Genomic DNA, 12,720 nt, shown 5'->3' with positions numbered 1-12,720 from the left:
CATAGCCTTGACTAGATGGACCTTTGTTGGCAAAGTAATAGCTCTGCTTTTGAATATGCTATCTAGGTTGGTCATAACTTTCCTTCCAAGGAGTAAGCGTCTTTTAATTTCATGGCTGTAGTCACCATCTGCAGTGATTTTGGAGAGTCTGACATTGTTTCCCCATCTATTTGCCATGAAGTGATGGGACCAGATGCCATGATCTTTGTTTTCTAAATGTTGAGCTTTAAGCCAACTTTTTCACTCTCCACTTTCACTTTCATCAAGAGGCTCTTTAGTCCTTCTTCACTTTCTGCCATAAGGGTGGTGTCATCTGCATATCTGAGTTTATTGATATTTCTCCCGGCAATCTTGATTCCAGCTTGTGCTTCTTCCAGGCCAGCATTTCTCAAGATGTACTCTGCATATAAGTTAAATAAGCAGGGTGACAATATACAGCCTTGACATACTCCTTTTCCTATTTGGAAACAGTCTGTTGTTCCATGTCCAGTTCTAACTGTTGCTTCCTGACCTACATACAGGTTTCTCAAGAGGCAGGTCAGGTGGTCTGGTATTCCCATCTCTTTCAGAATTTTCCACAGTTTATTGTGATCCACATAGTCAAAGGCTTTGGTATAGTCAATAAAGCAGAAGCAGATGTTTTTCTTAGTTTAAATTAAAAAAAATAAAGGAAATACTAGAAAACAGTTTGCCAAACAGGCACAGAGATAAAAGTACATGACACTGTTAAAGTGTAACTCCACAGTCTATCAACTTAGTTCAATAAACATTTAACCCTAAATGGCTTACTATGCATCAGCTACTTGATTACTGGGATAAGTTGAATAAGACACAATTCCAGTCCTGAGAACTTTGAGATTTTATAGACAGGTGATGAAAAATTCATCTAACTAGATATCTCTTAACTGCTCATTCTCGTCTGTACCATGATGATTTCTTACTTGCACCATCTTCCTGCTTCTGCCATCACTTCCCACCCCTTACCAGCTCCCTGAACCCGTTAAACATAAATCATATCATGTTCTCTTACTGAGGAAAACTGTAAGTCCTTAATCTCCGTCCGTAAATTTCCGTATGATCTGCCTTTGATGTCATCTCCTACAATCATTTCCCTTACTCAACTCAACTCTATTACCGCTTGGCCTTTTTAACAAGACCAGAATGTTCTGAATACATTCTCATCCAAAACCCCTTTTCTGGTTGCCTATACCTGGGATTTTACTTCTAAAACATCTGCAAGATTTTCTCTATCACTTTCTGGAGATATCTGCTCAAAGGCTATCTTATGACTGAGTCCTTCTCTGACCACCCAGTATTCCCTACCTCCTTTTATCATGCTTTACTTTTTAAAAAATCTTTTATTCAATAAAATGCATCTGTTATCACTGGAATTTACCATTTATTGTCTGCCTCTCTCAACAATATTCAAAGCTCCACAGAAAGAGGGTGATGATTTCTTCCTGTATTCCCAGCACTTGGAATGTTGTCTAGCATGTTGCTGATGGTCAACAAACACTTCTTAAATGAACCAGATGAATGACTTGGAGTTATACACAGGGTTTTAGGGGATCAGGGTATGTGGCATAAGCTGAGATGAATAGGGCTATCAGAGAATGATTCTTTAAGCAGATAATGGTTGGGCTGAGACTGTACTCATTCAACACATTGTTTTGGAGTGTTACTATGAGCTAGGCATTATTCTAGGATTAGGAAATGTAGCTGTCATGAAGACAGACAAGTCTCTGTACTTGTGGAACAATCTTGAGAGAAAGATTGTTTCTTGCTTCTTGAAGAAACATGAGTAAACAAGAAAAATATTCAACACTGACATATGCTATGCAAAGAACTAGAACAGGATGATATAAAAGAGAGCACACCTAGGGCCTTATTTTAGATTGAGTCATTATAGAAGCATCTCTAGGAAATGACATTTCAGCAGAGACTTGAAGAACAGTAAGAAAGCACCCATGTAAAGATGAAGCAGTAAGCATTCCTACAGAGAGAACAGCCAGCCAGTGCAAAATCCTTAAATGGGAATAGGCTTGAAGTGTTCAAGGAACCAAATGAAAAGACACACAGTTGCAGAGAAGTGGGCAAGAACAGGAGGGGCAAGACTTAAGGTGAGGCAGGAAGAATCTCCGTGAGTGGGACTTAGGAGGTGAAGCAGGGCAAGTACCAGAAGAAAAGCACTGTACGCAGTGAGAACAGCAAAGGCAAGAGGGCATGAAATAGCCTGGTATGTCTGAGTAATTCTAGGAAATACATTTCTCCTGGGTCCAATGCACAGAGATGGAATTCAGGACATGGTACAGGTAAACTATTTTTTTTTTTTTCATGAAGCTTCTGGCACATTCTGCTGCAGTTGGAAAAGAGAACCATTTCTTTATGGTTCCAAGAACCATACACAGCAAGCTCAACACAGCCTCAGGAAGATCTATAATCAACCTTATGCTAAGAGGTATATTCTTAGATTCAGATATTATGTACTTGAGCTTAGAAGCTTGGAAGGTAAAAAGCAAATACAACCTCGGATTTGTAAGCTGTCACAACCCATCTTACATAGTGAAGGACCAGAAAGTGAAAGTGAAAGTCACTCAGTCTTGTCCGACTCTTCCTGACCCCATGGACTGTATAGTCCAAGGCCGGAACACTGGAGTGGGTAGTCTTTCCCTTGTCCAGGGGATCTTCCCAACCCAGAGATTGAACCTAGGTCTCCCTCCTTGCAGGCAGATTCTTACCAGCTCAGCCACAAGGGAAGCCCAAGAATACTGGAGTGGGTAGCCTATCCCTTCTCCAGGGGATCTTCCCAACCCAGGAATCGAACTGGGGTCTCCAGCATTGCAGGTGGATTCTTTACCAACTGAGCTAGGAGGGAAGCCTGTGAAGGATATGGGGATGGGTTAAATCACTCGCAGTCAAGAGCTGGGAGTCAATTCCACGTCACACTTTACCCAATGCTATTTCCCCTGCTGTGAGATTCTCATCAATGGATTCAATATACTTGCCTGGAATGATCCTTGCCATTAATTTCTTCTAGGGACCTTGCCTTCTACATTTTTCCTTCGGCTTTATTTCTCTTCTCCTGTAAATGCTTATAATTTAGAAAATGTGTATTTTTTTCCCCTTCAGCTAATCCTAATCAGTTTCATGTTTTATGGCAGCTGTTCTGCAGCTCAATCTTCTACTAACAAAAGTGATGAAAACCCAAATAAACTCAAAGATGGGATCAATATACTTAGACATATTTCTTTATACTAAGTGAACCCCCAAGGAATGTCTTAGTCTTTGGAAACTTTGACATATAATCTTTTTTTTTTAAATAGTCGAGACCCTGTTATTAGTACAACCCAAGGAATAATTGGGTTATATACTGAGTCCCCAAGGAATGTCTTAGTCTTTGGAAACTGACATATTTTTTTAACAGTCCAGACCTTCTTATCGGTAGAACCAGAGCCCTTATATAAAGTAGTGCTGATTTCACAACAAGGAATCTAGGTTCATAGTTTTTCAAGTAAACAGTGACTTACGAGTAACTCTTCAATATTTGTGTTGTATTAGCTTGTTGCTGATGGACACTAAGCATTAGGATTAAAGTCATTTAGAAACTATTATTTTATACATCATATTAGAAGGCATTATGAGGTATACCAAGATGGAATATTTACAGTTGACTCTTGAATAGCACAGGTTTTAACTGCATGGGCCCACTTATGTGTGGCTTTTTTTTTTTTTTTTTACTAGTAAGTTCTATAGTATTAAATGATCCATGGTTGACTGAATCTGCAGATATGGAGAGATGGTAGATACAGAGGGACTGTGGATGCAGAGGGCTGACCGTAAAGTTACACGTGGATTTTCAACTGTGAAGAGGGTCAGCGCCTCTAACCCCTGCACTGTTCAAGGGTCAACTGTATTCAGGAAGAAACAAATGAAGGGTGAAATTTTCTTCTATTAATGGCACATTTTGTACTCTTACACTACAAACCTCTAGTCCATACTCCTTACTTAACAATGTAAACATGTAGTTCGGATAGCAGTTAAGATGTTCACTGCGAATGAGGTTAACAAATTCTCACTACATAATGCTATCTGTTGCAGGAGACATTTACTTCAAAAAATTCTGGATGTCGAGGATATGACCAATGTCTCCTAGTACTTCTCTATTAGATGGCCAAATTGACGGTGTCTACAATGCCATGTTTATGAATTTCAGCAATGATGTGCACAGTTACAGCCTCTTGAAATGCTGATGATATTTTTTCTTGGTAAATGGTAAATTCTGAAATACTTGGGAAAAAGGACATTTGACAACGTGAATAAAAACTAAAAGGTGAAAAGGAAGGCAAGGACTAGTCAAGATGCTAAAAATAAGTACTTGTACTTTTTTTCTTTTCCTTTTTCTTTGGGCTGTGCTGCACAGCTTGTAGGACCTTAGTTCCCTGACCAAGGACTGAACTCATACCCTCGGCAGTGAAAGCACGATGTTCTAACCACTGGACTGCCAGGGAAGTTCCAGTTGCAATTTTCAGATGCACAACGTTTCTAGAGATGCCAGTGTGAAGGCAGGTGCTTTGCAACCTTCACCTTTTTATGTTAGTGGAGGTTAATAATAAAGCAGATAAACATGGTTCAAAGAAAAAGATGAGCCAATAATAAGTAGGGTCCAAGAAGCAGAGAGTAAAAGTGCAAAACCTCAAAAATGATGAAATATTTTACTTCTATTTTCCAGTGTTTCTTTTTATCCATGCTTAAAGAAATGACATTTTCCAGAGCTTAAAACTTGTCTTTTATAACACCTAAGTTGTGACAAGAAACAAACATTAGTTGTTTAGCTGATAAAGTTAAATGTGAAATTAATATCATAGTTACCTGAAATTCTAATCCATAGTTTTCTCTGCAGAATTCTCTCAATTTAGGATACACATTTTCTTTTAGTGCCTGTCTTTCTGCTCCCGTGTCTGTGGTAGAAAAGCAAACACACAGAAAGTGAGTTATGTCCACGTATGTAAAATAAAGCAGAAAAAAAAGAAAGCTTACAAATAAACATGAATATAATCAAGCTGGGGTGCTACACTGTGAAATGATGGGATATTTATCTACTGGAGGGGACTTGTTCTTCACAGACCAGGGAGAGCCGAGATCCCTCTATCAGGCATACAGGATGGATGGGAGCTCCCTGGTAAGTTCTGCAGGTGCTGGCAGAGCTGAGAATTCACAGCTGATTCTCTAAACTGATGGAGACCCTCACATCGATCTCTTAATAGCCACAACCACAATGACTTTCAAAGAGGTAAAAGGAAAAATCATAGGACTACCGGGTATATCTCCACTGAGTATAAATGTTCCAACACACACACACATATTAGTTACTGATTTCCCAAAACATCTAGACTCTATCATTTCCTAAAGCATTTAGAAACAATAACATCTGTGCAATCAGCACAATAATGAGGAGGGACAAACTGCAGGAGTCAACATCTAAAAACTAGCAGATTCCACACATGGTACTTGGAAACGAGCCAGTGGTTCAATAGTAATATCTCCCACTCTGGGCTTAGGGAGCTGTTACATCAGAGAGGGGACTGCTTTACCTGTGCCACAGTGTGTAAAAGCTTCAAAATTAAATATTAAAAATTATCTATGTCATTAAAAATACAAGAAGAAACAGAGAACCCGAAACCAGAAGAACCACAAAATACGTATGTACTTAATGTTCAATGTTCTGCACAGAAGGGGATTCTAGATTCCATCTGTGCTGGATGATGCTCCATATCAGGGATGATGCTATAAGATGCTTACAGCACAGACTGACTTGCCCTCTCCAAGTAACTTCAGATGGAGATGAGAATCAGAGCTTTTCAAAATTAGGTTAATGTGTTATCTCATGAAAAGGACCATTTGCTAAATGTACCTCAATCCCAGCCATAACCATGAAACATCTGCATGCCACATTTATAACTGAGGAGCCAATTTAAAAGACTGTCCTTGTTATTCTCTAACAACATCTGTGCATACAAACTCAACCATATGCCACATTGAGCTACTCTACTTTCCTACTGTTCTCAAGCCTGTTTTGAGAGGCAAACAACCAGTCCTGAGAGTCTGAGATGCAGCGGCAGCTCAACAGAGTGACAGGAACCAGTGTTTACAAGGGAACCAAAGATTCTATACAAGGTCTTTGAGATTACTCTGTGATCCAAACAAGTAGGGTCTTTTCCCACCACGGATCCAACATGGACCTAAGTCCACAGGATAAGCGGGAGGACCACACTTGAGCAGGGCACACCCGAACAGTGACCAGGTGCTGTTATGGCACCGGTGGGGGCGGGGAACTAAGCTTTCACATGATTTACATAATCTTGGCATCACATGCCCATCCTCCTTCACCCTGTTTGAAGGGTTGAAAACACAAACTCTGCAGTAAAACTGATTATATTCAATCTCTCTAAAAGGCTACAGATGTTCAAAACCCAGATAACAAAAAGTCACTTTAAAAATGAAGTATTACCTGATGTGAAATCTGGGAGTATATTAAATAAAGATTACTGGTAAGATATTAAAAAAACTGTATCCTAATAATACATGAAAAAATTATGAAATGAAGAGCAGAAATCTGCTTCTTAAAATTGTTATTACTGTAAATTTTATTCCTGGGTACTGAGACCTAAATGTGTCTTAGTAAGAAGGCTAAGGCAGAAATCCAGTATCTAATTACTAACATTCATTGAGTTCTTACTGTAGACTAGTAGTGTGCTAAGTATTTTTATGTACATTTTCTTAGTCACTTCTGTCAACAATGAAATAGGTAAGATTACTAGTCCATTTTTTATATTAGATGAAACAAATATAAAGCGGTTAAGAGACATGCTTGAAGTCATATGACCACTAAGTTGGAGAACTTGGATTTGAATCTAGAGAGCTAAATGTCACACGTTGCTCTAGCCATGGAAAATATGTAACTGTGCAAAGAATATTTGAAAATGACAAGTGCAATAACTTCCCTGAATGATTAAGGGATGCCAAAGTCCTGATACTTATGAAACAAAAAACCTGAGTTATCTACTTCTCTTTACCTCTGATGCAAGCCAAGCTCATCTCTCAGTTGAACCTTATCTTGCTGTTTCCATACTTGCCTCCATCCATCTATTCTCCACAGAGCAGCCAGCCCAATCTTGTAAGAACAAATCTGATCACATCACTCTCTCATTTAAAGCCCTCCAGGATCTCTTCATGGAACTTGAGACGAAATCCCCAAGCCTTACCTTGAACGTCCCCCCCTCCCTAAGCCCATTTCTCACCACTTGTCTAGTTCACGGCACTCCAGCAGCACTGGTGTTCATGTGGTTTCTGGATTACATTTTCACTCGTGACCTTTGCTCTAGCCATGACTTCCTCCTGGAATGCTCAATCCCATGATCATCTCATGGCATCTCCTGTCAGTCAAGTGTCAGCTTTAATGCCACCTCCTCAGAGAGGTCTCCCCTGAGCCCTCCAGCTACAGAAGCCCTCTCTATCACACTACCTTCTTCAAATTCTCTGCACATTACTCATCGCTATTGGTGACAGCTGTTTACCATCTGTCTCTCCCACCTGCCACGTGAGTTCAATGGGACTCAGAACCTTTTTCTGTCTCTTTCACTGCTGCATCCCCAGTGACGAGAATCATGCTCAGTTAAGGAAGGAGTAAATGAAAAAAACAAAAACCCGCAAAAGGACAAGCGATAAAACTGAGCTGACAGACAATGCTTCTCTGAAATTACCTCGGAAACAGAAAGGCTTCATACATTACAATGTGTCATTGGTTGGATATAGAATCAACACTGTGAAATTCCGGGAAATAAATTATAGGGTTTACAAAGTCTGCTTCATGAAGAGAGTGAATGAACTAAAATACGGATGTCTTTCCTGGTTTCTGTGTTTCTGGCAAAATACTAATATTTTATCAAATTATGTTGAATGTTTCTAAAAATGTGAGCTAAGTGTATGATAGACATTCTGTGTTATTACTTATAGTACAAAAGTGACTCAGATTTTCCTATATTTGTATTAATACAGGATGACTGGTTCTGGAAATGGAAAAGTAATTAAAATAGAATGGATTCATTATGTTGGGTGACAGATAAGCTGGCTTAATTATACAAAAAACCTGATTCATACTGACAGCAAATCCGGATGGTTAGCAATTAAAAAAACACTAGAATGTCATGGACAGGAAAAATTAACTCACAGAATGTTGCCCATAAAAAGGGACCTCTTAAAAAAGTGTAGATCAAGACAAAGTATGTAATCATTTATTCTTCACCATCATTGTGTCCATTTGTATCTGCCCACCTTTGAAAAGATGTAAAACACTTTAGTAGCACTATAGAGGTTTACAAAGAGTTGCTTTCTGAATAATTCCTCTCTGATTTCAGAATTAATGATGGTCTCTGTGCAGTATCTGAATTACCTTCAGGAGGAATACTAGTTGAGGGAGAATGATCAGTCAATATCATTATCCTATTTCAAGTAGGGTTTAGATTAATTCCAAGTTTTTATTAAAAATAAGAGTGTCAAACTGACCATGTTGGATTGGAACTTCTTTACCGCCCCCACTACCCACACTTAAGGGGATGGACCTTAGGTGAAGTCACTTCCCTCTTGGCAGCTCAGAAAACTTATTTGGGATCTACTTGCAGCTGTCATTCCAGCCCGGTTTCCCAAGTTTCCCTACATCTCTTCTTGCCTGGATTCTCCCCCCTTTTCCTGGCCCCTTAGCCAGTAAACACTGAACATCCTATCTGACTTTGGTCTGGGTTGATTTCCTGTTTGGTGGCTTCCCAGAGGCTGCCTCATCCCCATGCCCTCCAAGTCTTCTGTGCCCAACCAGTTACCCTTACTGTTCCTCATTTCAATGTCACTAAATCCTGTCAATTTCATCATAACCATCTCTGAATCTGGCTATGCTTTTTTTTCTAATAATCTCTATTTATGTACTCATCATCTCAACTCTAAGAGTCCAAAAGTCTCCAGTCTCATTGATCTGTTACTTGTCTCTCCTCATTGCAGTCTTATGCTCCACAGAACTGCTGGAGATACATGCGAAGACAAAACAAAAGTAAAAACTAATTTGATCACTAAAAGCCTTGACTGGCATCTGTTGGCCTAGAGGGTGAAGGCCAGAATGTTCAGCAGATGTAAATGTATCTCTGACCTAAGTTTCATCTTCTACCACTGTTTACCATGCACCCTCCAGAGTATTTTTCAGATATTACTTGAACCTTGTCTTTACACATACTGCTTTCCATGCTCAGAATTCCCTATTTACTGCATCCCATTGTTTGGCAGACTCAGACCCTCCCGAGTCCCAGTCAAAAGCACCACAATTTGTGAACTCTTACTGGCTAGAGACAAGCATATCCTGGTCACCTCAGAGCACTTTGCTCACCCCTATATAACACCATGCATTATGCTTTATTATAATATTTGTAATTTATTTTTAGTCTGTCTCCCCCATTAAACTTGTGAATTCATGAAAGGCAGAGACATCCTCATACATCTTTATATCACAGAAAATAGAGCAGACCCCAGCACATAGCTGCTACCTCTGCTGCTAAGTCACTTCAGTCGTATCTGACTCTGCGACCCCATAGACAGCAGCCCACCAGGCTCTGCCATCCTTGGGATTCTCCAGGCAAGAACACTGGAGTGGGTTGCCATTTCCTTCTCCAATGCATGAAAGTGAAAAGTGAAAGTGAAGTCACTCAGTTGTGTCCAACTCTTAGCAACCCCATGGACTGCAGCCTACCAGGCTCCTCCGTCCATGGGATTTTCCAGGCAAGAGTACTGGAGTGGGGTGCCATTGCCTTCTCTGCAGCACATAGCTAGGACTCAATAAATTAAAGGGAAAATAGATGCTACTATAATTAAAACATTAATTAAACTCAAAAACTATTTTATCTCCATAAAGTTAACATAAATGAAAATTCAACTTTATCTTAAATTAATAGTTGACTATGTTAATAGGATTAACAGCAATGTGTGAATCTGGGGTGATGTCAGAAAATAATGACAAAGTATGGCATAATAAGGAGTTTACTTAGCAAATACTCTTTCTAATTAGCAATAATGAAACTGGACAAAATTATGAAAAGAAGCATTTTAATGTAAATTAACCAAAGACCAAGGGCATAAAACAAATTGGGATGTGATTATTAATCAAAAGTAACTGAACTTCAGATAAGTTATTCAGATAAGAACAGTGGAGTCTGTCAGATTCTTGCATGGGGTTTCTCCCATCCCTCCTTAACCACTCCCTTTCTTAGACTCCATGTCAGAGAGGGTCAAGCTATGAACATCAGCATCTTCACTGTCACAGAAAGCTCACCTGATTTGCAGCTGAGCAAGGGAAAACTCCATGCCCATGAGCGCCGTTAGTAGTAGCAGTCTCAGAAGAAGACAAACGGGGAAGCCCGGTGGCTCAGCTAGCCTGTGGCTTCATTCAAATTTTACAAGGAAATCAGTGAAATAAACAGCCATAAGACAGTCTTGATAAGCTCTCTGAAACTTCCTGGCTGAAGAAGGCTACTCACAGACATAAAAGACCAAAAGCTATCCACGTGCTTCAGGCTGACTTTGAGCCTCGTACATGGAGCATAGAAACATGAGAAGGCCTGGTGGAAAAGTAAAAGCTGGGACAGATTAAGACACTCTGCACTAAACTTGGCATGTTTTGCACTTAATGAAATGAAAATCTAGGTCAAAAGTTAAGAAATGCAACTAAAGCAATGGCTAGAGAGAAATCTATACCTTTGAATACCTACAGCAGGAATGAAAGATCTCAAACTGGTAATTTAGGATTCTACCTTAAGAAACCAGAAAAAGATGAAAGAAAGAAGACATACATATGGCCAATAGGCACAGAAAAAGACACTCAATATCACTGATTATTCAGTTCAGTTCAGTCGCTCAGTTGTGTCCGACTCTTTGTGTCCCCAAGAACTGCAGCATGCCAGGCCTCCCTGTCCATCACCAACTCCCAGAGTTCACCCAAACTCATGTCCATCGAGTCGGTGGTGCCATCCAGCCATCTCATCCTCTGTCGTCCCCTTCTCCTGCCCCCAATCCCTTCCAGCATCAGAGTCTTTTCCAATGAGTCAACTCTTTGCATGAGGTGGCCAAAGTATTGGAGTTTCAGCTTGAGCATCATTCCTTCCAAAGAACTCCCGGGGCTGATCTCCTTTAGAATGGACTGGTTGGATCTCCTTGCAGTTCAAGGGACTCTCAAGAGTTTTCTCTAACATCACAGTTCAAAAGCATCAATTCTTCAGCACTCAGCTTTCTTCACAGTGTAACTCTCACATCCATACATGACCACTGGAAAAACCATAGCCTTGACTAGATGGACCTTTGTTGGCAAAGTAATGTCTCTGCTTTTTAATATGCTATCTAGGTTGGTCATAACTTTTCTTCCAAGGAGTAAGCGTCTTTTAATTTCATGGCTGCAATCACCATCTGCAGTGATTTTGGAGTCCCAAAAATAAAGTCTGACACTGTTTCCACTGTTTCCCCATCTAATTCCCATGAAGTGATGGGACCAGATGCCATGATCTTCGTTTTCTGAATGGTGAGCTTTAAGCCAACTTTTTCACTCTCCTCTTTCACCTTCATCAAGAGGCTTTTGAGTTCCTCTTCACTTTCTGCCATAAGGGTGGTGTCATCTGCATATCTGAGGTTATTGATATCTCTCCCGGCAATCTTGATTCCAGCTTGTGCTTCTTCAAGCCCAGCGTTTCTCATGATGTACTCTGTGTATAAGTCAAATAAGCAGGGTGACAATATACAGCCTTGACGTACTCCTTTTCCTATTTGGAACCAGTCTGTTGTTCCATGTCCAGTTCTTAGAGAAATGCAAATCAGAACCACAATGAAATGTTACCTCACACCTGTCAGAATGGCTATTACCAGAAAGGCAACAAAGTAACTGCTGGCAAGGATGTAAAGAAAGGGGAACCCTCATGCACTATTGGGGTGAATGTAAATTGGTGCAGCCACTATGGAAAACCCTATGGAGATTCCTCAGAGAATTAAATAGAAGTACTATGTGATCCAGCAATTCCACTACTGGGTATTTTTCAAAATACTCAAACACTATTTAGAAAAGATATATGAACCCCTATGTTCATTGACACATTATTTATAATATCTAAGATATGAATGTGACCTAATGTCCATTCGTAGATGAATGGATAAAAAGATGTGGTATACATATATACAATGGAATATTACTCAGCCATAAAAAAGAATGAAATCTTGTCATTTGCAACAATATGGATGGATCTACAGGGTATTATGCTAAGTGAAATAAGTCAGATAAAGACAAATACTATGTGATTTTACTTATATACAGAATCTAAAAGACAAAACAAATGAACAAACACAACAAATCAGAAAGAGTTAAAGATACCAGGAACAAACAGGTGATTGTCAGAGGAGATGGGATGGCGGGGAGGGGGTGAGAAATAGGTGAGCGAGATTAAAGAGGTACAAACTTCCAGCTACAAAATAAATGAGTCATGAGTATGAAGTATACAGTGTAAGGAATATAGTTAATAACTAAATAATGTCTTTGTGGTGACATACCACAACTAGACATTGCGGTGATCATTCTCAGATGTACAGAAAAAAATCATTATGGTGTAATAAGAACTGACAGTGTCGCAGGTCGATTATATTTCAAAA

The 12,720-nt window shown here is 39.7% G+C and overlaps 1 protein-coding gene across 1 annotated transcript in view; it reads right to left on the bottom strand.

The window, feature by feature from the left end:
- Window positions 1-12,720, bottom strand: part of NWD2 (NACHT and WD repeat domain containing 2) — a 243,796-nt gene that overhangs the window by 134,328 nt on the left and 96,748 nt on the right. The window contains exon 2 of the mRNA XM_005899272.2: window positions 4,870-4,958. Coding sequence (XP_005899334.1) covers window positions 4,870-4,958 — 89 coding nt within the window. The remainder of the gene's footprint in view (window positions 1-4,869; window positions 4,959-12,720) is intronic.

Source organism: Bos mutus, chromosome 6 (genome assembly GCF_027580195.1).
Source record: "Bos mutus isolate GX-2022 chromosome 6, NWIPB_WYAK_1.1, whole genome shotgun sequence".
NCBI classification, from domain to species: Eukaryota; Metazoa; Chordata; class Mammalia; order Artiodactyla; family Bovidae; genus Bos; species Bos mutus.
Note: the sequence above shows the minus strand (reverse complement) of the source record. Positions and strands in the feature narration are given on the sequence as shown.